Source organism: Drosophila arizonae, chromosome X, assembly GCF_054131065.1.
Source record: "Drosophila arizonae isolate 15081-1271.41 chromosome X, UAZ_ARI_1.0, whole genome shotgun sequence".
Lineage (NCBI taxonomy): Eukaryota > Metazoa > Arthropoda > Insecta > Diptera > Drosophilidae > Drosophila > Drosophila arizonae.
In genome coordinates, this window is record NC_142927.1 from 11,224,855 (window position 1) to 11,251,688 (window position 26,834).

General features: G+C 40.1%; 3 protein-coding genes across 4 annotated transcripts in view; 2 read left to right on the top strand and 1 right to left on the bottom strand.

Annotated features, from left to right (window-relative positions):
* Positions 1-4,943, top strand: part of trr (trithorax-related) — a 9,898-nt gene extending 4,955 nt beyond the window's left edge. The window contains exons 2-7 of the mRNA XM_089473853.1: positions 1-2,063; positions 2,146-2,619; positions 2,694-3,289; positions 3,370-3,499; positions 3,581-3,763; positions 3,837-4,943. The exon at positions 1-2,063 is cut by the window's left edge and continues 4,044 nt beyond it. Coding sequence (XP_089329979.1) covers positions 1-2,063; positions 2,146-2,619; positions 2,694-3,289; positions 3,370-3,499; positions 3,581-3,763; positions 3,837-3,929 — 3,539 coding nt within the window. The 3' untranslated portion in view covers positions 3,930-4,943. The remainder of the gene's footprint in view (positions 2,064-2,145; positions 2,620-2,693; positions 3,290-3,369; positions 3,500-3,580; positions 3,764-3,836) is intronic.
* Positions 4,665-6,187, bottom strand: Coa8 (Cytochrome c oxidase assembly factor 8). The gene is made up of 3 exons (XM_018015794.2): positions 5,989-6,187; positions 5,656-5,922; positions 4,665-5,498 (listed from the first exon to the last, which is right to left on the bottom strand). The coding sequence occupies exons 1-3, from the start codon at positions 6,031-6,033 to the stop codon at positions 5,283-5,285; spliced, it is 528 nt and encodes a 175-aa protein (XP_017871283.1). The 5' UTR covers positions 6,034-6,187; the 3' UTR covers positions 4,665-5,282.
* A 475-nt stretch (positions 6,188-6,662) lies between these two features.
* The window catches only part of Gmap (Golgi microtubule-associated protein), a 31,904-nt gene continuing 11,732 nt past the window's right edge, over positions 6,663-26,834 (top strand). The window contains exons 1-2 of one of the 2 annotated variants that reach the window (XM_018015684.2): positions 6,663-7,023; positions 7,314-7,415. In XM_018015684.2, the coding sequence (XP_017871173.1) occupies positions 6,820-7,023; positions 7,314-7,415 (306 nt within the window). In that variant the 5' untranslated portion in view covers positions 6,663-6,819. Of the gene's footprint in view, positions 7,024-7,313; positions 7,416-24,716; positions 25,284-26,834 lie in introns of those variants that run through there. The other variant, XM_089473927.1, reaches the window with a different exon arrangement.

A 26,834-nucleotide genomic window follows, 5' to 3' on the forward strand; every position in this document is an offset into this window, starting at 1 on the left:
GCAGCGGTGGCAGTGGCGCTGGCACGGCAGGAGGAGGAGGAGGAGGAGGTGGTGGTGGTGGCGGCGGCATTGGTGGAAGCGGGGGACATTTACTTGCGGGCAGCGGCTCCGGCATGAGCTCACCCATGCTGAAGAAGCGCGTGCGCAAGCTGTCCAAGGTGGAGGAGGATCACGATGCATTTACCGAGAAGCTGATGACGCACATCCGGCAGATGCAGCCGCTGCAGGTGCTCGAACCGCTGCTCAATCGCAATTTCCTCATCGGCCACGGCCCCTGCTTCGGCAGCAACGGCAGCCACAACGGCGGCAGCGGCGGCGGCGGCGGCGGCAAGCTCAAGGCCATATCGCGTGCTCTGCAGCTGCAGCGCCAGCTGGACGATGGCGGCAGCGTCGACTGCGATCAGCTGCTCGGCCGCATTGGTTATTTGAGACACCCGAGCATCAAGTCGTTATACGATAGCGAACGCTTCGGCGGCAGCGGCGACAGCTCGACGGGCAGCAACAGCAACAGCAGCAACAGCAACTGCGGCAGTGGCAGTGGCAGTGGCAACAGTCTGAATTGTGGTTCGATGTCGAGCATACAGAACGATTTTTACGATCAGGAGTTCTCGACGCACATTCAGCGGAATCCGCGCGAGCGTCTGCAGCGCTTGATGGCCGCCGTGCGCGATTGCAATCTGGAGACGACAGATCTCGTTGAGCAGCAGCAACATCAGCCGCTGCAGCAGCAGCACCAGCATCCGACTCCTGCTAATCGCTTGGATGGTCCCGTGGCCTGGTCGCGCATCAGCCGCTATCCGGGCCTGGTGCTGCTCAACACCAACAGCAATCAGCGCTGTGCTCCGGGCCGCATGTCGCCGGTGGCTCTGGCCATGGATGCGACGACGATGCGGACGCCGGTGTCGCCCATTTTGCGCAACTGTGCCGAGGAGTTACGTAAGGCGCAGCAGCTGGAGCTGGGCATGGGCTTGGGCCACAACAGCAGCAACAGCACCGGCATCGGCACCGGCACCGGCAGCAGCTGCAGCAGCAATAGCATCAACAACAACAACAACTACCAGCAGAAGAACCAAAATGTGATACTCTCGCTGCACAGCTCGGCAACGGACAACATTGCCGGCGTGCTGCGGGACTTGGCCAATCTGTTGCACCTGACGCCCGCCTTAACCTGCAAACTGATCGATGCCTCCGCCGCGGACAAGGCCAAGGAGCCGAGCGAGCCGGAGCCGGGCCAGGGCCCGGGTCAATCTGGTGCCGCTGCCGCTCTCACTAGTCAGGGCAATCTGCGCAAAATACTCACCGGGCAGCGCAAACTGTGCCGCGGCTGCGGCAGCATCATTGCCGCCTTCGGGCTGCGTGTGCCGTACCAGAATCTGCCCGAGGAGCAGCCGTCGCCCATGCTGGCAATGCTGCGCTCGCTGCTGCCGCGCAAATCCCCGCCGCCGCCGTACGCCTACTTCTGCAATCGCAGTTGCTATGCGCAGTACAAGTGGCGCGGCAAGGAGGAGCCGGCGGAGGAGGAGGCAACGACAGCGACAGCGACAGCAGCGGGAACGGGTGCGGGAGCGGGAGCGGGTGCAGCGGCAGGTGCAACGCCGACTTCAGCTGCGCCGTCTGCAGCAAGTGATTCATGCATGAACATGTTGCCCATTGTTAAGGTGGAGCCCGAAGATGTGGATATGGAGCAACAGCAACAGTCGCAGCAGCAGCAGCAGCAGCAACAATCACAGCAACAGTCGCAGCAGCAACAGCAGCAATCACAGCAGCAGCAGCAGCAACAGCAACAGCAGCAGCAGCCACAGAATGAATCGGAGCCAACGCCGCCGCCCGTGAAGCGCAAGTGCATCATCAAGTACTACAGCGCCGACTGCTTCGCAGCCTCGCCAGCCTCTGCAGCCATCAAGCAGGAGAACGAAGCAGCTGCGCCCAACAACACCGTCTGGGAGACAGACTTCAATCCGGACACGCTGGAGGATCTGCGCCAGTGCGTCTTCTGCAATCAGCGCGGCGATGGCAAAGCCGATGGGCCCTCGCGCCTGCTCAACTTCGATGTGGACAAATGGGTGAGTGTGGCGACTGCAATGCAGCAAGCAAGCCGAGCAACTGAATCTGAACTGAATGTCCATGTGTCGTTCCCATACGCAGGTCCATTTGAATTGTGCACTGTGGTCCAATGATGTCTATGAGACCGTCTCGGGCGCATTGATGAACTTTCCGATGGCCCTGCAGTCGGGGCTGAATCAGGCGTGCAGCGCCTGCCATCAGCTGGGCGCCACCATCAAGTGCTTCAAGTCGCGCTGCAGCAATCTCTATCACCTGCCGTGCGCCATCAAGGAGGAGTGCATCTTCTACAAGAACAAGTCGGTGCACTGCAGCGCCCATGCGGCCAACAGTTCGGCGGGCGTCACCGAGAACGAGCTCAGCTCGTTTGTGGTGCATCGCCGGGTGTTTGTCAATCGTGACGAGAACCGTCAGGTGGCCACGGTCATGCACTACTCGGAGCTGAGCAATCTGTTGCGGGTCGGCAACATGACCTTCCTCAATGTGGGCCAGCTGTTGCCGCATCAGCTGGAGGCCTTCCATACGCCCCACTACATTTATCCCATTGGCTACACGGTGGTCAGTATATTCTCAGCTCTTGCAGTTCGCCAGCAGCGAATCTCACCTGTTCCCTTCTCTTGTAAATCCCTTAGAGTCGCTACTATTGGTGCGTGCGTCGGCCGAATCGTCGCTGTCGTTATGTCTGCACCATTGCCGAGGTCGGCTGCCGGCCCGAGTTTCGCATCCAGGTGCACGACGGCAACGACAAGGAGCCGGACAGGGAGTTCCGGGACAGCACACCCTCGGCCGTCTGGCAGCAGATACTGCAGCCCATACAGCGCCTGCGCAAGGAGCACAATTGGCTGCAGCTCTTCCCGCAGCACATTAGCGGCGAGGATCTTTTTGGCCTGACCGAGCCGGCCATTGTGCGCATCCTGGAGAGTTTGCCCGGCATCGAGACGCTCACCGATTATCGCTTCAAGTATGGACGCAACCCTTTGCTGGAGTTCCCGCTGGCCATCAATCCGTCCGGTGCGGCACGCACCGAGCCCAAGCAGCGCCAGCTGCTCGTCTGGCGCAAGCCGCACACCCAACGCACCGCCGGCAGCTGCAGCACCCAGCGCATGGCCAACTCGGCGGCAATAGCGGGCGAGGTGGCGTGCCCCTACAGCAAACAGTTTGTGCACTCCAAGAGTTCGCAGTACAAAAAGATGAAGCAGGAATGGCGCAACAATGTCTACCTGGCACGGTAAGCTACATACCTCTCCGGCTATATATGGGTACATATATACAAATCTATGACTTATACTCCTCTCGTTTGCATAACAGCTCGAAGATCCAGGGCCTGGGCTTGTATGCGGCACGCGACATCGAGAAGCACACGATGATCATTGAGTATATTGGCGAGGTGATACGCACTGAAGTATCGGAGATACGTGAGAAGCAATACGAGTCAAAGGTGAGCCAACACACACACACTCCCCCCTCCCTCTCTCTCCCTTTGGAGTTGTATATTAATATGATGTTCATTTGCCAACAGAATCGTGGTATCTATATGTTCCGCCTGGATGAGGATCGCGTTGTCGATGCCACATTGAGCGGCGGCCTAGCGCGCTATATCAATCACTCCTGCAATCCCAATTGTGTGACCGAGATCGTTGAGGTCGATCGTGATGTGCGCATCATAATATTCGCTAAGCGTAAGATCTATCGAGGCGAAGAGGTGAGTTCCCATATTGGATAATTGAAAATGTTGGCAATATTCATAAATATTTGATTCATTTTATGTTGCTTAGCTCTCGTACGATTACAAATTTGATATTGAGGATGATGCACATAAAATACCCTGCGCTTGTGGTGCGCCCAATTGTCGAAAGTGGATGAATTAAATAGCAGTAAAAGAAGCATAAGCAACAACAACAACAACAACAACAGCAACAGCACCTGCACTAGCAACAAAATGAGACACCCGCAGCAACAGCAGCAAATGGAGTCACCCAGTGAACGCAATTTGATACGATTTGATTTGATTTGTTGTTAAGCACACAACCAACACACACACACACACATCTTCAAGAAATTAGTATATTCTGTAAGCAGTATATATGTACATATATTTATTAGACGTATATATATATATGTGTATATATATATCTATATATGCATGCAAGTACCCGCACATATATTTATATAAACGTATATATATATATATATATATGTATATGTGACCATGAATGCGCCTCTCGAGCATATTGTAGCTAATTTGTATCCTATTGCTCATAAGCCAAACGTGTTTTGTAGTATAATTATCTAAACAAAAAAAAAAAAAAAAAAAGAGAGAAAAAAAAAACAAACAAAAAAGAAAAATGCAAAAAAAAAAAACATAAACAAATATAAAAATTTCGCGCATAAAATATTTGTAGTTGCAAATTTTAAGCATGTATTTTATGTTACTTGATGATTCGTATATAATATATATCTCTCTATATGTATATATACATATATATAAATGTATATATATGTACATTCTCTACCCAAATCCTGTAAACGCCAAGAGCAGACCTGGGTGTGCCTTCGTTCTTTTATTTTTTAAATATTTATATTACAATTTTTTTTTTTTGCTGTTACGAGAGACTGTAAAAAAGGAGGAAAAGAGAAAGAAAATGAAAACAATCTCTTCCCAAATGGTGTAGAATATTTATTTAATGTACATCCAAAACTGAATGTATTTTTTTTTTTACTTAATTTCTTTTCTATATATCTTAACATAAATTTATCAATTCAAGTGTATCTTTAGTTCTTAAGTAAATGTAAACAATTTAAAACATTTAACAATTTATACATATGTATGTGTTTATATATATATGTATGTATATAAAAATATATATGCACATATATACATACCCACAATTATATATATATCTGTATATGTATATATTTATATGTATATATATGCATATATACATGCACAGATATACATATACATATATATATATAAGAAATTTGTTTATTTATATAATATTTACATGAACTTTGTTTTCTTTGTAGTGAAACAATTTAACTAAATTTCAACAATTTACATACTGTATGTACACCGAATTGTCATTAAATATATATGTATATATATATATATTTACATATATATACATATAAAGTATATATGTAAATCGATGTGTATATATATATACTTTTGTTTAAAGTTAAAAACTTTTTTGTCTGTTGATTGTGCTGAATGGGGATTGCTACGTCTTTTTCCTAAGTCGATTTAATAACTTTTCCACTTCTACGGCAAAGGCTAACGTGAGCATTTCGAAATTTTTCAAATACCATGAAATATTGTACATTATATGGATGCGTCTATTTTTATCTAAAAATGATTTATAAAAAACACTCATTTGATCGGCGCTAATTTCATTGGTTCCGCTGAGTTTGTGTAGTTTTATAAAGTCCTCTTTTTCCTGGAATGAAATCAAGAAACATGAATATAAATGAGAGAGAGAGCCATGGAGCGAGAGAGATAGAAGAAAAAGACGTAATGTCTAGACATCTCTCTTACGGTATGTCTGTCTCTCTCTTACTCTCTCACTCTCCCTTGCGAGAGCTGTTATAACAAACCTCATAAAACCGCGAGTTGTGCTTCGTCCAGAAATTCATATTCCATTTTTCCACTTCGATGCGTAGCAAACGTAATTTCTTAGCTAATTCCGTTTCATTCGCATCGTAATGCCGCACATAGGGACGTAAATTGGATATCGGATCTGGCGGGCCAATATAGTCCGTTTTCACCGACTGCGGATCCGGTGGTTGTGTAAGACCAATGCACGCCGAATGCTTTTTAGGCCGTGCCTCTGCTTGGTCAGCTGCATAGCGGCGTGGCCAGTGCTTAATGACAATGGGTATGAATGTTATCAATTAAATCCAAAATAGTTTTAGTTATGCATTACTCACTTTTAAGGAACTTATTAATATCCGAGGTTGTACGGTTCTATTCATTTCTATTTACTAAGTTGTCATGTGTGTGTTTATATATACATATATGTACATACATATAAGTAAATAGTGCCGCGACTAGTGATGAACAAGAATTATCGGAATAATTATGATAACGTTTCGATAGTTCGATTGCTGGCGCTCTCTCTCTCACTCTCTCCCTTACTACGCATGTGTTGATTGAAAAGAAGAGGGGAACTACGTTTTGCCGCCAATGCCAATTGCTAATTTGTTCAAATATAGGAGCATGTTGAATATATTGATTAGTTATTGGTTAAGCTAGTTACAAACAGGAAAACCCGATAATGGGGATATGAAATTGAATTTTTCCAATAAGAATTCTGTTACTATTTCTAAATAGAATTAGCGAAAGTTTGGCAAAGAAGAATACTATACTTACTAGAGCTTGTTTACAGCTTTGCATCTTATTGTATATATTCCTCATCCACATATTCAATATATCATATTTAGATATATATCCTTTTCTATTCCACTATAGATTCGTTTAAATTTTGAAGCTTTTAAGCCTAGCCAAATTTGGCGTAAGAAAAGCTTAAAAGTTGGCATCTGTGCCTCACAGCATCCAGTATTTTGTCAGGCACACGACGATATATCGTAAGCAAACCTATCGATACTAGCGATGACAATAACAATAATCAGCTGAAGCAGCTCTTGTGCCACGCAAAATTATAAATTAGTTATTTTTTAATCTAAGGAATATAGAATCAAGTTAAATATAGGACATTGAGCCAGAGAGCGTTGATCAACAGGACGCAGACAGCAGGCAGCATGTCGTGGCTAAACAACAGCCTCGTCACCATCAAAGGACAACTGACGCACTTGGCCCAGGAGGTGTTGGCCGACACAGCCGGACCCGGCGACGATGAATACCGCGGACCTGACCTAAACACTAAGACGGCCGTCGAGCTGCTGGCCGAGACACAGGAGCTGAAAGAGCAGCTAGAAAAATCATGCGAAGACAAGGACCGTGAGGTGAGTGTCCGGGACAATCTACATAGCTCCGTTGGCCATACGGATTGCTGCTGTGAGAAACGCAGCAATCTAATGCAATTGCCGCATGCATGGCCGAGAGCATTTGCTGCTGTAGCTATTGCGGCTGCTGCTGCTGCTACTGTTGTTCCTCCATTGAAGCTGCAGAAGCTGCACTTGTGGGACTTCCTGCAGACGGCTCCTGCGCACTCCGGCCAACACACAATTGCCTGGGCTGTGCGCCCCTCGACATATACACACAACATTTAACATTTTGCCACTTGCCTCAACAGATTGCCACACTACGCAAGCAGCTTGCAACACTGAAGACCAGCCAGAAAATTAGCGAAGCTGGCGCTGGCGGTGACGTTGATGGCGCCACAAGAAAATCGCTGGTGAGTCAAGTGAATTTCTGCAAAACAGTTTGATTAGCACGTAGAGCTTATAGAGTATAACAGTAGGCGTGGCAGGCGGTTACGTGAATCGACAGCCAACTGCAGCTGCTGTGTGCAACGTTTCCGGTGTGTAACGAACCCATAGCCTCTGCATGGACCATGCCAAACCATATGTTAGGCATATGTATAAACATATATAAAATTCCTAGTTATATACTTATATGCCTATAGAGTTGGGAGTATTGCGCTCCATATCGGTTGGCTGTTTGCTTGGGCTGTTTGCATGCGACGATAAGCAAACTGAGCAGAGTCAGAGCCAAAGCCAAAGCCATCGGCTTCGCCGTCGGCTGCACGTAAATATGTCTCTCTTGCTCATATCCCTAAATTAATATTTAAATTGTGATAAGCACGGGCAGCAGCACCAGCGGCAGCGGCAGCGGCAGCAGCAGCCGCTCAGGAGCGGCACCAGCAATGGCAACAGCCTGGCTGCCTTCGTTTGGCTTATCTGCTGTGAGGCGGCGTCCCCTGCTCCTGGCCTCCTGGCAACGTGGCCTTATCAGCGTTTACCTGCTGCCACATTATGTTGCGCACGCCGATAAGCAGCCGGCAAGATTGCCATATCTGCCCGCTCGCACGTTTGCTCCTGCCCCGAGGTTCGCCTTTCCATGGAAAAAGTGGAGTGGAATAGTTTTGGAAATTTCTATTTGATTTCCCATTATGCTTCACTCCACTATATGCCATATCTATACAAATATATTTATATATATGTTTCCATATACATATGGCTATATAGGGTATATATCATCTGTCCGCCTTGTTTGTTTAATTTACCGAATTACTTTTGATTAGGTCGCCTATCAAACCCTGCCCGCATATAATGCCAAAACCCAAAAAACCCTTTCGCCCCCTTTGCCCAGAGCGACCTGCGACCTAACTGATATACTCTCTGAATGGTGTTTGGGGTTGTGGCTTAGGTTTTACCTTCCTACTTTTTACTCTTTTTTATTTTGTTCGCTAATGCCAGCGCTTAGCCAATCGCGCCTGTGCACAACTGTACCAAAATGGTCTAATTCGTTAAGGGATTAGTATATTAATATATTTAGTATATATTTCATGTACACATTAAAAATGTATTTTCATATATTAGAAATATTTAATATACATATATTTCATATATATTCAAGAAATATTTTATGTATATTTTTAGATTTTATAGATTATATTTCAAAAACTTTGGTTTATGTTTAGTAAATCCTTTTTATATTTAAGAAATATTGTGGAACACTTTTTATGTCCATTACCTATTTAAACTTTATTTGATTTCGATATGCATTTACGTAGTTCTTTCAAGCATGAATTAACAATGGATTAGCCTATATATTTATTATATATAATATATTTGATTATGCTCCAGTGAAGCTAGAGTAATTTTATAAATATTACAAAATTTTTTTTTACTTGACAAAGGGAAAGTCTGGTTAAAGTCAGTAAAAATTAAATTATAAAACTTATTGAAAATGCTATAGCCGATCTCTACGACCATATAATATTATCTGAATCACCTATGGCACGCCCCACGAAGGAACCTGCTCTAGCTTAACTATTCTATTCTCGGTCTAGAGCTTCAAAACTTTGGTAGATTTACTATTTGCCATGCCTTCAAGAGGTAGATATATATTATTATAATGCAGCTGAGATGCACAAACAAATTGTCTAAAAACTTTAAAACTGTGGATACTTTCTCAGCCTTTGCCACACGCCAGTGGGAGTAGATATATCTTCTATATATTTTTGAGCCTGGTTTGTCTAAGCAAGTAAATATTTGTAATCTTCAGTCCTTAGCAATTTCAATAATATTGCTTCTGCTATACCACATATAGTATTAGCCCTAGTTGTCTTAAGATGAGTATGCCAAAGATGTCTTCCAAATTTCAAGTTTCTAGCTTCTATAGCATCTATAGTCGGCTACCAAGACAGAAATTACGTAAAATCTATATATTCCATCAAATTTGAGAATAAGTATGAAATACAATTTCTAATTTTTTTAAGATAGACGAATTTTTTTTAGGATAGACGAAATGCGAATTATGCGACGTTATTATTTTTATTCTTTTCCAAAACATATTTAGGGCAAAGTATTACGAAATTTCTATAAAATTGAATGATATATGCATATCGTATATCCAATGCTTAAGATATACGTTTAAGTATATTGTAAAAATACACCTTTTAGATATAGATAGATATCATATGATATATGTATCAAATATTGGGAATCATATCCAGATGCCGTTTAGCTTATTATAAATTAATTGGAAAGGGAAGAAGAAGCGAAAACGTTCCAGATGGCGGGGGTTAGTCCGGGTCCCTCGTCGTCATCTTTGCTGTCGCTAGATGTGTTATCAGAGTCTGATTTGCCGTTTATCTATCGATTGGATCGATGGCAGACGCCATATTGTTTTGCATAAATGCGCCGGGCTGGTTGGGTGAGATAGATAACGCATCGCCTGGTTTTGGCTCTCTGCAATGCGACCCCATTAACCGTTTGGCCATGTGGCTACAAATAGTATATAGTTGGTCCCGTTATCTTATCCGCCATGAACTGGCCAGGATTCGATGGCAACTGTACGAGGGTGTTTTGGGCAGAGGGAGGGATAGGATGGGGTAGGGCAACGGATTGGGTTGGGGGTTGCTCCGTATCTCTGCTGTATGATGGGGGTTGGAGCTGCAGAGGGGCGAGTAGGCCCGGTCAGGCACCTATAAAAGGCGACCCACCTGCTCGTTGCGCATTCATTTCGGTTACGTGCGATCGTTGCTCGGTTTCAACTATCAACACCGTTCGCCTCGACACCCGCATAAAGTGTTAATTTTCTTTATTTTCCTTTTTTTTCTCTTTTTTTTTTTAACTTAACTTAACATATTTTGGTATTTTGTTTGTCTCGTCTTTGGTGCGCTATTGTCGCTGGCCTCAAAAGACATAAACGCAATTTGCATTTTGAAAATCGTGTGAAATTTTTCCAAAAAAAAAAAAAAAAAGGCCAAGACAGCAAAAAATAACTATTTAGTTTTCAACAAGTTTTTTGTTTCTTTTCGGTTTATTTGTTGTTTGTTTTCTTTATCTTTATCGTGCCGGAAGTTCGACTGCAGTTTTCATTTGAGGTGAGTTAAAAAAAAAAAAAAAAAAAAAAACAGAAAAAATATGGGGGAAAAATATAATTTATTTGCAATGCGGCGTACTCTGTTTTCAAGCAGAAAAACTGTTTGCTCTATAGTCGAGTCATGTGTGGGGCTCAGTTGGGGATCTCTGATGTCTAGCTCGGTCAAGATCACGTAATATCGATTTCTAATGGGACTTGATCAGAAGAGAGATATCTATATAGAGGAGAAAGAGTCTGTACAGAAGATATGCCTCTATGGGTGATATCTGAGATGTCTCTACAGAGGAGAGATACATCTATAGGTGATATCTGAGATGTCTATTGTGATTTTTTTTTTCATAATATAGCTGACAAATAGTTCTATAGTCAATACATATATAGTAATCATGTCAAAAATGGGCTGATTATAAAAGAACAAGAAGAAAAAAGTTAACTTACATTTTTTACAATAAAGACATATCATTAATATGGATCAAGTAGATATACGTTTTATATATATGCAATCAGTGTACTCTGTATCTATATTTTCCATATTAGCTAATCGAGTAAAGCTCTAACTTTAAAAACTCAAAACTTAGGATCCGCAAATTGAAAATATGTCGATTAGGGGCAACAGTAAATCTTTTTCGTTAATTTACTCAAATTGATATATATCTACTTATATAGAAATATATTAGAAAGCTTTTGCGAGCTCTACTCCCATATGGGACAATTATGATAACGCAGATAGTCTCTCCCTGGCTAGAACATTCCAGTTATAATCAAACTATTCCAATTAACAGAAATTTAGTCAGTCTTTAATCAGTCTTTCTCAAAGTGTTTTGAAACGGCATTAGAAATATTTGGGAAATATTTGGAATTCATAAATTGAAACAAAAATTTGGTGTTCCATGCGTCAGCGTCAGCGTCAGCGCCAGCGCCAGAGCGAAATTAGTTTAATTGTTCAATTTAAACGCCATGATTAAAGTCGGCTGGCAGAATCTGTGCTGGGCCTCGACACGAGCGGCGAGCACGCACCTGGCGTTGATAATGGGCGCTGTGGGGCAGTAATCCAGGTGAGGGGGCGTTGCCCAAGGGCGGGCGCAGGTCATATCATCATCATCACCATCACTATCATCATCATCATCATCATCATCATCATCATCAACGTCAGCAAATTGAGAGCTGGTTGACATGTGGGCGGGTAATGAAGCGCGCATCGCAAGAGTCCACAGTTTCGATGCCACGCGGTGTGGTAGGGGTAGCTTGTGGTGGGGCGGGGGGTAGAGGTATTCGTAGCATATTGGCTGACTGGCTGCTTAGCTGGCATGCACTGGAACCGGAAGCACGCCATGTTGGCAGCGTCGCGTTCCAACAACAAATATAAACTATTTGGCATTAGTAACTAATGTTACATGCCAGCTACAATATTTTTGTGTATATATATATCTATCTATCTATATTGAGATGTATGTGTGTGTGTGTGTGAGGGTTGGGGCTAAGGCTGATTTAGCTGAGGTGGCTGTTGGGTGGTATTTTATATTGCTATCAGGTTAGATCATCAAAAACTTGGCTCTCAAGCGACGCGAATCAATTCAAAGCTGCGACACTCTCTCTCTCTGTCTCTCCCCCTCTCTGTCTCTCTCTCTCTCGCCCTGTCTCACTCTCCCTCCGTATGTAGTTCGCCCATTTTGTGGCCACGTCAGCTTCAGCAGCCCCGGCGCGTTCCATTTCATCATTTATGATTTGTTACGCTCGGTCAAACTGTGTCAAACAGGGACCGCAAATAAGAGTTGTGAATTTTACAAAATTGAGCCACAAAAAGACGTAGATCATATATGTAGGTCTGTACAGAGATATTTTAATTCAATTTTCATTTTCTTATTTATTTTTAATTTTTCTAATAAAAATTGAAAATAAATGTTATGATTCGAGTGTTGCATACAAATTTATGCCTAATAATTATTTGTTATTTTTATGAAATAAAATAATTTTAATAATTAAAAATATTTTTTTTTTTAAACTAAAACATTAATTCTAATTTTTTGTAAAATTTTTTTCCATAAGAATTCTAATATTGTTAGGGTGCCTGCTGTCAAAAGGCTTTCAGCTGCAAGAGTTCCTCTGCTTCTTCTGCAGCTGCTGCTGCTGCTGCGGCGCTGCCTGCTGCCTCTTCATAATTAGTGCAGCCAGCGGGGGGAGTGGGAGGCGTTGGGCTGCCATTAGCTCTGCCTGTTAGCCATGGCTCAATTGTCGCAACCTTGTCGAATATGCGTGTCAATCGCTGAACATCGCATTTCGCATTTGCACTTTTCCATATATTTGTTCTATTCTATACTAAATACATATATACTATATACATATTTCAAGTATATTTTTATGTACACCTGCAAAATCTGCATGCAAGCAATGAAGAATTCTTATAACATTTACAAGAAACTTGCAAATAGTTTTCTATATCTTAAAGCTTGTTTCAAAATCATGATAATACGGTTAACATAGTTAAGTTGCTTTTACTAAACCTTCTTTAAAATCGAGCACTTTGGCTTGTTGATTTACCTGATTTACCTTTGCATATACCACTTACCACTCCCCATACATGCATAGATCATTCGCTCAGTTTGTCAATATGTTATGCTTGCCCAATGCCAGTCGATCATCTGCTGCTGATACACCCACTGTGCCAGCTGCCATTCAGAGCCTAACCAAGTACCCAAATGGTCAAGCAGCGAGCGACCAATGAAAACAAAATTGCATTTATGAAATTATCTAAAAAAAAAAAAAAATTATATACATATATATGCATATGTATATATGTAAAGAAAAACCCCTTCTGACACTATAGATGTATGTGAAATTGTTGTATTTTTATTATTATTATTTTACATTTTTTCTATTATTTTCTATTATTTTTATTCTATTTGGTTTTTCGAGTTTGTCTTTTTTGACCTGAGTCCAATGGGAGGCAAAACGTTGCATGTCGCTAAGTGCAGTTGTTACTCTGTTTGTTGTAGTAGTAGTTGTAGTTGTTGTTGTTGTTGTCGCAGAGAACTGCAATTATTATTGTACATTTTGATAGTTGACATTGTTCATTGTTATTACTGTTGTTGTTGTTGTTGTTGTTGCTGTTGTTGCTGTGGCTGTTGTAAGTTTCTATAAACAATCAACGAAGCGAACGGCAATTTTCACTAACTGCCCAAGTGAGTGGCTAACAATGCCATTGCACACTGTCCCAATCCGACTCCAAATCAATTTGGTGGAGGGGGGGAGGGGGCCCTGTGAACACACACATACACAAACAAAGAGGGAGAGAGCAAGAGAGCGCGAGAGCGAGAGCGAGAGAGAGAGAGATAGAGACACCCGCACATTATGTGCGTATGTGTTTGTATGTGTGTGTTGTCATAATTCACACACAGATGGCGCTGCTGCAGCGAGCTGCGATAGCTACAACCCACTTCCGTTATCAAATTGTCTGCCACGTTGCATTGCGTGTATGTAACGAGAGTTGAATCGAGGCCTAAACGACGTTTTAAGCCAGAACCAACAGTAGTCCGTCCCTCTCTGCCAGCTGCTCCCCCCCCACCTCGCCCTCTGCACATATGCGCGCTGCAGCTGCAATAGCTGCCCGCTTCTACTTGGCCTGCAAATTCAAATTTTTCTCAAGTTGTGTCGTTTGTTTAGAATTCAACCTTCACTCTAATTATATGGGTGCACTTAAATTTATGTTTCTCAATCTGTATGTATGTATGTATGTCTATGCTTGCTGTTGCCACATGGGTACAGCTATAGCTGTAGCTGTAGCTGTAGCTGTAGCTTTCGGCCATCTGGCAAAATGTCAATCAGAAATGAATTACCTCAACTTATTAGCAAAGTATCTATAACTTCTTGTCAATTGTTGCTGACAAGGACAATTGTTAGTGGAAGGTGTGGCAGGTATTATGCTAGGTATATAAATATATTGGTTTATATATATTCTTGATCAGCATAAATAGTTGAGACTAGCTAAAACTTAGCTTAGTCATCTAAAAGTCATCTAAAAGTTGATGTCTGCAATCGATACTGTCGATATTTTTCGCCATAAATCGATAGGAATATTTAGCAAATTGGGTATATGTACACTTGGAATTCTTTACTTATCGAACTGATGCATTCAAAAAGTCAACACTACATATTACAGGGTATTTTCTAGTCAAACACATCTAACTATAGCTCTATTTACTTATTATTCTAAAAGTCTTTATGTAATACCCTGTTATGCGGTACAGATAAACTCTCTCTCTCTATATAGTTGTATAGTTGACATTTCAGCTTTGCACAGCTGTTAAAGCGGCCTGTCCTCTAGCCCTATAGGCTAAAGCAAGGGTATATTTCAGTTGAGCTACTTAGGCTTTAAGTTATATATAAATACTTTTTTCCAATCATCATCAATTATCGAAAGTGGGCCGTCAAAGTGGGCGTGTCTTGCCTGCCGCCAAAAGAAATTAATTATAGAAGGAAAAAAAAACGAGTAGCGACTGTCATTGAACACCGCCTGTCAACAGATCATTTTACTGGCACTTAACTTGGCTTTTACAGCGTTTCCCAAAACGTTATCAATGTGTAGATATATGGACATATAAACTTAAGGGTAGATATGAATACTTAGCTACCCTACTTGCTTAGATTTATTTTTATATAGTATCTTTTGCAAGAGGAGTATGTTTTATCCATCTTAAATTAGCTGAAAGTATATCGTCTGGTTGGTGCTAATTTAATTGGGATAGAAAAAGGAAAAATAATATATATATATATATATATATATATATATATAGAAATTATCAAAATATATATATATTAAAATTATAAACAATTAAAAAAACAAATTTTTAAAATTGTACAAACAAGAAAAAAAAGCAGCTGTATGAAATTGTATAAAATTAGAAAAAAGTATACAAAATAGTTAACCCTACCAATAATATAAGTAATCATAAAAAATGATAAAAAATAACAGCTAATAAAAAATAATAGTTTGTATTAGAAAATCATAGGTTAAAGATTGAAAATATTATAAAAGAAATAAAACTTGATCAACAAGCATGATATTAAATTGTAAAAAATTAAAAAAAGTATAAAAAATAGTAAACCTTATAAGTAATATAAATAATAATTATACAAAAAAAAAAAAAAAAAAAAAAAAAAAAAAAAAAAAAAAATAAATAAATAAATAAAAAAAAAAAAATAAAAATAAATAAATAAATCAAAATAAAAATAAAAAAATTAAAAATAATAAAAGCTAATAAAAAAAAAAAAATACTTCTTATTAGAATACTATTTTGTGGAAAGAACATAATATTAAAACTTTCTAGTTTAATTATAAAGATGTTTTTAAAGAATTGCTTTGCTTTGCAACTTTTCGCTTTCATGCAAACAGTTTTTCTTTGATTTCGCTGACCCACTGACCCCTTGAACTTGATGTATGGGCTTTTGTAAAGTTAGAACCGCTGCACTGCTGCACCGCTGCACCACCAGATGCGGTGGCTAATTGGAAAAATAGTAAGAGATGCGTTTAGCATTTCGTTGTTAAGAGTTGGGAGACGATGACGTCGTCGACGCGTCGTCGCTTTGCACAATTTGTTTAGATATTTTATGGGCTGTGGGTTATTTGGGCGTTCTAGTTTCTCAGATTTTCGATTTTAACAGCTGCAACAACAACAACAACAATAGCAACCACAGTCACAACAACAACAGCAACAGCAACAAAACATATTTTCATTTGTGTTGCGTTTTTTTTGTTTTGTTTTTTGTGTGTTTTCTTTTCTTTTTTGCCTTGTTTATGCAACTGCGCGACTGGCCAATAAAAACCTTAACGCAATGTTCAAACACACACACACACACAGGGACAGACACACACACACACACATATACGTATACAGCCTCACTCGGAGCCTCTGTGCCCCTGTTGTGGCTGTGCTTGAACTGAGAAAAGCGCGTACCTGGGTTTTCCAGTGCAAAAAGTCTGGGCTATAAATATGGGCTCTTAAATTTCGTCATTTATGGCCCGACTGGCCCGCTAACGAAAAATCTTTTCATAATTTAATGCTTATTAGCATTTGGCTTTGGTGAGAAGCAGCTAACGCAGCGGCGGCAAGGCGGCGGCAAGGCGGCTGCAAGGGGTGGCTGCCCCTACCGCGAGGGGGCGGGAGGAGGGGCGGGCGGCGGGCTAGAGAGTTTGAAGACCGATGGAAATGTGAGAGCAAGCTGACTTACCTAGCAGATATCCACCCATATCTGTATTTTATTTTATATTTTATTTGTATATATTTGGTATATATTATATATATTTTATTTATATATGAAAAAACTCACTGTTCGACTAGTCAGTATAAAAGATATGATTAGTAGACTATCCAGCACTCATTGTGTAATTAAATAAATTAGCTCGACTAATAGATACCTCGCCATCAGTGCTGATATTCTCAAATTATTAAAATTATTTAATCAAAAGTAAAATGATATCTATTTATTTTGCAATTCATAGGAGGAATATCATTTTGTAAAGCATTTTTCAAGTACTTCGTTTTCCTTATTTTCTTTCAAAATGACCGCCTAATACCCTGTTGCATGACTGTTCCGATGCGGTTTATAAGTTCTTAGCTAAAAAAAAAAATAATTTGAAATTTTTCCATCACTTTGCATGAGTCGGAGCTGCTCTGCTCCGTGCTTGACAGGCGCATTCGCCTATTGCCATCTCATTCTCAATTAGAGATGAGTGATAAAACGAGAGCACAAAAACATGAATAACTGGAATATCTGGAGATGTGCATTAGATTAAGCAGACTCGAAAGGAAGGCAGCTATATAGGAAATAGCTTAGCTGTTATACTAGCATATAATTAACATTTATAGCCGTAGCTGTTAGCTTACAACAAACTGTTATACTGGAATATCTCCAACTATTAGCTTTTATACTAGCAACAAATTGTTATATTAGTATAAAAGTGAACTAGCAATAGTCTTTAATGTATATACCAAAAAGTGTTATACCATAAGCAAAGTAGACCAGCAGGAAATACTTTGATTACCATATAGCAAACTATTATACTTTGAGCAAACTGTTATACCAGCAGTGTTCACACATTGAATGTGTTTTTAGTGTTGTATATATTGAAGGTTTACTGTACGTGATATTGCTGTGTATATATCGTGTTCCGTTTACGTATGCTTCGGCAGAGATCTCAGTCTCAGTCTCAGTCTCAGTCTCAGTCTCTGTCTCTATCTCTGTCAGTCTCTGTCTAGGGGCATCTAATGGGAGCTGGGTCAACTGTTGTCGGGCGGCGGAATTGAAGCGCGTTATTTGAATTTGATTTCTTGCCTGAATTTTAACAGCAATGTGTTAAATGGATGCCAATACAAAGCGGTTCGATGGTTGTATGAGTTGTTGCTGCTGCTCCGTGACGTGACACCAGGTAACAACGTACGTACCAAGTGCTATATACAAACACACACACACACACACACACACACACACACGCAAGACCTATGTATATGTCTCTATGTATATGTATATGTTTATGTATATATGTATATGCAGCTATGCATGGCCATATCTCTTGTATATCTATAGCTCAGGCTATAGCTGTAGCTGTATCTGTGGCTGTGGCTTTGCTCTAGATAAACTTTAAACATTTACCTTGCCCAGAAGAGCAAGATAAAGAGCAACACAACTGCGACAACAACAGCAGCAGCACGTCATTGATCATTATGCATCCGCATCCGTGTGTCCGGGGTCTGTACATAGTTGGTTTAATTTTTTCTTTTTCTTTAATATACCCTGAACCCATTGAAAATGGGAAATCGGGGTATAATGTTTATGTGAAAATGTATGTGATGGACTGGAGGCGTGGCAGACCTCTTAAAGTGTTTATATGCTAGGTTGGCATGACGATCTGAATTGATATAGCCATGTTCCGTCTTCGATCTTTTTATCCGTTTGTAAGCACACAGAGATCTCGTAGACCAAAAAAGCTAGAGTCTTGCAATTCCAGATATATACTCGTGTATACCACTCGCAATACCAGCCTGTCCTTTTTTTTCGATATCTCTCATTATCTCTCATTTCTTTTCATCTATTTGTTTTCTTCATTATTGCTTTTCTGCTGCGTTTTTCGTTGATAAATCGATAATATGAGTTCAGACTATTAGTTTGACTTGCGTACGGTTAGTGTTGCAGGTCTAACATTTACTTCGTATCGCACACAGAGATCTTGTATTTTTTAGATTTTGGATAACACGTCTCCTTTCCCCAGATTTAAAGAGATATTTTTAAATTAGTATTAGAGACGCGACTAAACACACATATCTGTTATTATCGCGTTCAATAAGTCCATCTACAGGAAGTGTTATTCACGAGTTAATTGTTCCAGATAGTAAAACTCAGACTGCAGTCGAAGCGCAGTCTCTGCGTCAACTGCGTAGTTGGCGGAGCTTGTGCACATGCGTGTGTGTGTGTGTGTATGTGTGTATTAAGAAATCGGAAAATGATTAGCATACCAGCCCTTTGCAGGGTACAGGGTATCTCCTAGTCGAACTGTTCCAACTAGAGTACTCTTGTTTTTGTTTTTTTCGACTATCCATATCTAATATGTACGCACTCTCTCGCGCTGCCTCTCTCTGCATCTCTCTCTCTCTATCTCTGTCTCCCTCTCTCTTTTGCTGGGTTTCTTTAACTTATGCGACGATGCTCGTTTTCCACATATTGATCGAACGTGTGCAAATAAAATACAATTTAAATATTTATTATCTTTGCAGTTCGTTAGCATCTTGTATCTGTTTAAATACGACTTGGCCTCAATTTTGGAGCTATTCATACATGTTATATACATATATACATGTAGATATATATGTATGTGTGTGTGTGTGTGTGTGTGTGTGTGTGTAGCGAGATACACGGCTTCTACTATAACTACAATTCCTGGAGCTAAACAAATACCAATAAGATGAAAATTTATACAATTGGGTCGACAATTGGCGCCGTCAAGACGGACTTTTCTTTCTGTTTGTTTTTGAGGTGATTCGACTGGGGGAGGATATAAAGTAGAGTCACAGTTTCTACATATATATGGCAACAATTCGATTTGCATTTGTTACAGAACGAAACGCGTTAGAAAAATGTTGTTGCTGTTGCTGCTGTTGTTGCTGCTGTTGCTGCTGCTGCTGTTGCTGATAAAAGAAATGCCCTCCCAAAACTAATTAGCGCCTGCAACGTGTGCTGAGCATAGCTTGCAAAAAACTGTTAACACTTTTTCGTTGTCTGCAAAAAAGTGTCTTTCAGTGACACAGGCAAAAAATACTCAGACAGAAAGTGTTTTTGTCGCGTCTGGCTTAGCTCTCTCGCGCTCTGAGGGAGATAGTTGTTTCTGTTTTCGTTTCCTCAAGTCAAACACTGATCGTTTGCTTGAGTTAAATGAAGTAACGGTAAGTTGCGTTTGTATGGGTAATCACGCGCGATTGCTGCGTTCTTTTTGTATGTATGTATGCGTGTATTTACATGCACACGAAGGCAAAAACATTTTCTGCTGAGTTTGTTAGTCAAAGTGTTTCTTGCTGAGAGGCTTTGTGTGAGAGAAAATCGTGTTAGTTTTACGCGACACTCATGTGAGTGCGTCACACGAATGAGTCATCGCACTGCGTCTGAGCGAAACAGATGCTGAAGAAAAACAGAGAGTGACGCTCAGAGAGAGACGTGTCTACACAATTTTTTTTGAGTATGATGCGAGAAAGAGAATAAACGAAAAAACGCTCAACTCTCATTTGCAAGCTCTGGTGCTGAGTTTTGCCTTGGTGTGCGGGTCGCTCACTCTCCGGCAATGGTTTGCTGATATCGTGCCAGCCAGACGGCGGTGCGACAGAGCGCGAGCAATTCTATGTATGTGTGTGTGTTGGAGTGAGAGGCAAAGCGACACAACAGGTACATACACTTCACGGTTTGCTTGTATTTTTATCTACTAATTAAACAGACGCTCGATCGCAGTAACAAAAAAAAAAAAAAAAACACAAAAAAAAAGAACAGAAACAGCTACATTAACAGCCCCGTTTAAAAGTCAACGACGTGGCCATATTATGACTGCCTTATATATGCACACACACACACACACACATGTATACACATATGTATTATATATGTGCATACATGTATGTGAACAGTATCTATGCAAATTTCAAGTCGTGGCGCTAGAACTCGAACATGCCAAAAACAATTGCCATCATTTTTGCTGACGCCTGCAGCGAGCAGCCAAGCAACCGCTGAGCACCACATCCATCCATTACAAATGTGCCAAGAGATACAGAAATATGTCATTCTATATATACATATACATATGTACAACATATAAATATATATATATATCTGTCCACATATTCATATTGTTGTTGTCCAACATTTTGAGCTCGTCATTTGCATCTGCTAGCTAGCAACAACAACAACAACAACAACAACAACAATAACAACAGCAACAGCAACTCTCTTTACACTACTCAAAAGTAAGGGGTACTAAAGTTGAATAATTTATTTATGTACAAGACTGGAAGTATTAGCCTATGTATATAGAGCATTGAGTCACTCAAGATGCGAATTTATTCTAAAAGCGTTTACATAGGCAGCATGTTATATGTTAGTATAACAGTTTTTAAATGCTAGCAAATTAGCTTGTTATATGTTATATGCTAATATAACAATTTATTATATACTACCACAACAGGTTGTTATTTGTATTATAACAGTTTACTTTATGTTTGTATAACAGTGTATTATACTGTTGTATAACGGTCTTATTGTAGTATAAGAGTCTTGCATATGCCAGTATAACAGCATATAAAACACACTAAATGGGACGTTCATCTGTTCTACTGATATGTCAGCATATAACACGCTGTTATACTAGCATATAACAAACTGGGCGTATGATAAATTCGGTGAACAGAACTTTATCAACCGCAGTTTTGTAGCTAGGATCAAGAGTTTAAAATATGGATCACTATGTGAAGTTGAAAAAATATTTTTGTCCAATAATTTATGTGATCTTTCGTAAGCGAATCATTTTGTGATAATACAAGTTAATACTGTAAAAAGCATCCAATATACATATATATATATATATACTTGATCAGTGCTATAATTCTTTATCAGTGTGAAAACTTTCCTTATCTACGTTAGTCTTTCTAATGCGTGCGATAATACCAACAATTTCAAATTATGTATGGAAATTTCTTCGGTTGCTCATATAGGAACTGCGGATATCAGAGCAAAGACCTAATCCGAGAAAGTCGTATAGTACATATTCCCTTTCCTATTGGTAGTTCTCTCTTCTTTTTCTTCTTCATAGCTTCGCTTTCTGTCTCACCCATAAACATGCTGCTATCTGAATGTATGTATCTATATCTATCTATATCTATATCTATATCTATATCTGTATTGCTGCTATTGTCTCTCGCTGTGCAAATAGCTCTGCACTCTTTGACTGTATCTGTGCGCTTATGTTTTATCTGTATGCCCTAGACTTCATGCTGTATGGACTCAAAGCCCACGTTTAAGGTTGTCCACCTAACGAGAGAGAGTCTCGCTCACACATGTACGTACACACACACACACACACACACACACACATACACACACCTGGAATTACACCTATGTGGATATTTGTTTGCCCATTTTCAACAAGTTGTTGTTATATATCTATCTAAAAACTGAAAACTACATTTGAGATCGTTTGCCGCTGAAGATACAAAAGCGCAGCGACGCGTCGTTAGGAGTCGGCGTTGCCGCCAGCAGTCGCCGTCGCCGTCACCGTCGCCGTCGCCGTCGTCGTCGTGGTCGGCGTTGAGAACAAACAAAAACAAAAAAATAAGCAAATAAAAGCGTTGTCACTTAAATTCAAGTTAAATAGCCAACGCGCATTATTTGAGTTTTGAAATGGAGAGCACAAGTCGGAGTTGGATATACCATATACAAAAGTGTATACACACACATATGTATATGTGTAGACAGCTCAGTTGGGGTATATACATGTATGTATGCATATGTGCATGCATGTCTGGACACTGGAAATGTTTGTGTGTGCACAACTGGACGGTGTCTTGTGCACCTCTGTTTGAATATGATTAGAGGATCATTTCATGTGCTCGCAATGCACAAATTCTAAAGCTCCGAATCGGAGTCGGAGATCAGCGGAAATGAAATTAAATGATCTGTATACAGATACATATGTGAAGAATCATCAATAACAAATTTGAGTAATGTCTTCGATTTACAGACTGTAAACAAAAGATAGCTGAGGAGGTTCTCAAACAAGTCTAATTTTGATTTATTTATTTATTTTTGGAGTTCTCATGTACTGAATTATTGAGCTCGTGAGACAATACTTTGCCTGAAACTATTGAGTATGGCTTTTAAGTGAGTTAAGTGAGGAAATCGAAGATAAAATAAAACGCACCAATATGTTTAAGAATATTAGGATTTATTTACTAATATTAAATGTTTTTCGTGTAGTTCAGAATTCTGTATGTATAAAATTCTTGCATTTCCTCATACACTATATTTTGCATTAGATATGCATAGCTATATCTAAATGCTATTCTGCTATCTTCTCAAAGATTTTCCTACGAATTAACTCATTAAGCTAAACAGCTCAAACTTCAAGTACTCGCAATTAGACAAGCTGCTAAATAACAATTATAGCATGTAAGAGTGCTCTAGTCGGGACTGCTCGACTAGTAGATACCCTGAATCTTGCACGCGCTGCAGCATTTGGGCTATATTATGAGAGTTTAATCAACAAGAATAACTGTTCCTATAGATGGACCTTCTAAATTCAACTCTCAGAGCTTTATAATAACATTCAAATGTTGATAATTGTCAAAATGTAATTCTTTAATATTGAAAGCTCATTTTTTCAATTTAGAGGAATGGAGCGTGGTATCCAAAATCAATAAATGACTAAATATTTGCATTCATTACATGGACCTAAGTAGTAAATCGAAAATCGAGAGCTTTAATGGTATTCAAGTTAAGATTAAAGATGTAAGTCAAATGATCGATTATTGGTTATATGATAATAGGGAAATGGGATGAGTTGTCGAAACAACAACAATACTGCGTATGCTCTACATCTGTATACATGTAAAATTTCAAGTTCCTAGCTTTTATGATTTACGAGATCGTTGCGTTCATACGAAGAGACGGACGGACAGACGGTCATTGCTAGATAAACTCAGCTTCTCAAGCTGATCAAGAATAGATATATGCACAAATACTTTATGAAGTGGCCACGCCTACTCTTGCCAGTTACATATACTTACAGAAAACCAATAGGCCCGGATTTTCCATTTACAATGGGCTCAGGGCATACAAATGAAATGAATGTTTCAATCGATACTTAAGCTTTAGCGCTACAATATACAAAGCACGAAAGAATTAAACAACAATTGATTCTATTTATAATTTAGTATTTTATTAGATGGGGAAGAACGGAAACTCCAGTTTTTAGGTCATATGTATATATTGAGCACGTAATTTGATCAGCTAGACTGATCTGATACTTGGGGTTCTGGCACCTCATTTGAGTCTGCATAGTGAGGGTTCCCATCAAATTCCACACAAACACACACACACATACACTCAAATTTTGGGCTACAAAAAGCTGACGTTGGCGTCGCTTGATCGCCAGGAGTCGCCACTGAGCCACTGAGCACTCATACATACACATACGGCATAAAGTGCTCAAGTTTGGCCGCCTTGTCCGCCAGGAGTCGCCACTGAGCCGACGCTAGTGAACTGAGCGCTCATAGGCTAACAAGCGCACGCACACACGCACACAGGCATGCATATGCATATGTGTATGTGCAAAGCACTCAAGCTCAAGATTGAATCTGCTGACGTTGGCCGACAGGAGTCGCCACTGAACAACTCCAAGTCGACTGAGCGCTCGACGGCAGCGCCACGATCAGCCTATTGCTTCACAAACACACAATCACACACGAGCGTACAGTCGGCAAATGCAGCTTGTGTGTGTGTGTGCGTGTGTGAGTGAGCGCGCGTGTGATCGTTGCGCTGCCTTCGCTGCCTTCGCTGCCGTCGCTGCCGACGCTGTAACTGTGACGGCGATTGTGGCTCTCAGCGCGTCGCTATTTTCCCCAACAGCGCAATGCACATTGCGTTCACTCGTCGATCGGTCGCGCTGCGGGCAAGACGTTGACGCTGTGGCCCAGCTGCCGCCGCAGTCTTTAGTTGCCGGCAAACTAACTAACTGAACAATTCGATTTTGGAGTTCATTTCATATTGCCCGGCTCTCGGTTTGCTGTTGTATTATTTTTTTATTGTGTTTTTTTACTGTTGTTGCTGTGGCAGCTCAAAGCGTTTCAAGTTTAAGGCAAAAATAAGAGAGAAAAATTTTAAGAAATAAATTATCAAACGAAAGAAAAACGCAAACACTACACGACGCCGACGTCGCTAACGAGTCTCAAGTGCCAGCCAAGTGAAAATTAACCGGGTTTTTTTCCGTTCTATGTACTTTACAATAATTTACTTACGTTTTTCTATAATTTTTTATTGTTGTTGTTAATTTTTTCCTCCGTCGAACTTAAAAAAAAAAAAAAAAATTACAAAAACTGTGAGATAGAGTCGTAAATTCGACTGCCAAATTAAAATTTGAATTTTTTTTTGCTGACAATTGACGAAGCAGAAGAGAAGATAAAAACATGTAAGTCCCATATTATTTGTTGCTGTTATTTTTAAATGCTCATTAGCTTTACATAGAGGTGTGTAATAAGTACGTGTACTTAATTATGACTGAAGCTGATTGTCGTCTGGTCTGGGCCTGGCCTGGTCTGGTCTGGTCAACAACGACGACGACGACGGCGACGACGACGACGACGGCGACGGCGACGATGAGATTTCATCGTAATTTTCTCGCCTTGACTTTCGACTTTTGTCTCTCTTGACATCTTCTCGCATTATTAGCTTAGCAAAGTAATTCTCGACTTTATTTTGCTCTTCTTCTGCTTCTTCTTCTCCTCCAGCTTTTTAGTTGAATATTGAACTGCATGCACTAAATTATTCAACTTTATGATAAGTCATTTTCGAGTTAGTTTCGTTGGCGGCTAGAAAGGCAAAGTGCACATTTCTATAGAACATAGAGTATATGTGGAGATATATATATATATATATATACACATACATTTGTAGATACTCGCATATATGTATGTGTGACAGAGTCAGAGTCAGAGACACAAAAGAAAAAGTCATGCATGCTCATAATTTATATTTTAATTGCTTCAGATTTCGAAAAAACCTTAAGTCATTTTTTTTTGTTTTAGTAATTTTGTGCTTAGATAAGCATATTTAGTGTTAAAACAAGAATACACTTTTGCATTTGATAAACTCAATGTTGAATACCCTGTAGAATCATGTTTGACAAAAAAATGTTTACTGAATTTTTTTTGAATAGAATTCTTACAACATATTTTGTGAGAATTTTTAATAAAATTTGTATTTGCTAAATTTTTTTTTTTTTTTTTTTTTTTTTTTTTAAGCTTATTTATTTATTTATTTTTAATATGCCTTGTATATAAATACATATATTCAAGAGCTCTAGTTGACAAATTTATATTATATTTATAATTATATATATTGTACTTTTTTAATACAAATAATTTGTAGTATTTTTACAAATATTTCTTCTTATTTTCATGGGAATTTCTCATTTTTATTTTTTTCAAGTTCTTTCTTTGAGAGAGTCATATGCATTTAAATTGGGCAAATTTTTGTATACCCTACCTTAACTATATAGATACCGTGATGCAATATATGTATAAGTATATATTTAGTACTGCATTTGATCATATGCCTGTCCTTCTAACCCACAATTGCGATAGATATTTGAACTCTCAACTGTATTTAGATACCCTGTACTTGCAGTGGGTATTTAGCTCGACTCTGAAGGGATGCCCGACTTTGAGCTTGGCTTTAAACTGCCGGCAAATGGACTGCTCTAACCAACTTCCCAAGCTCAAATCAGTTCTGAACGGCACTGATATAATCCTTCTCTTATATTACCCAATGACTGTGTATTCAGATACCCTACACTAACAATGAGCAGGTATTTCAGTTGACTGTATCTCATATATTTGCCATCCAGTCTCCAGAAGAATACCCGACTTCTAGTGCTTCGTACTACTCTAACTTTGAGGAATATGCGCTTTGGCAAGACCTTTGCCTCTTTCGAGCCTGGCTTAGTGCGTTGCCTTGGCAA

Coding starts and splice junctions, on each gene's coding strand:
- Coa8 (XM_018015794.2), bottom strand. CDS start 6,033: ATGAATAGAACCGTACAACCTCGGATATTAATAAGTTCCTTAAAA. Junction 5,923..5,988: donor TATTAATAAGTTCCTTAAAA/GTGAGTAATGCA, acceptor ATTGTCATTAAG/CACTGGCCACGCCGCTATGC. Junction 5,499..5,655: donor ACAACTCGCGGTTTTATGAG/GTTTGTTATAAC, acceptor ATTTCATTCCAG/GAAAAAGAGGACTTTATAAA.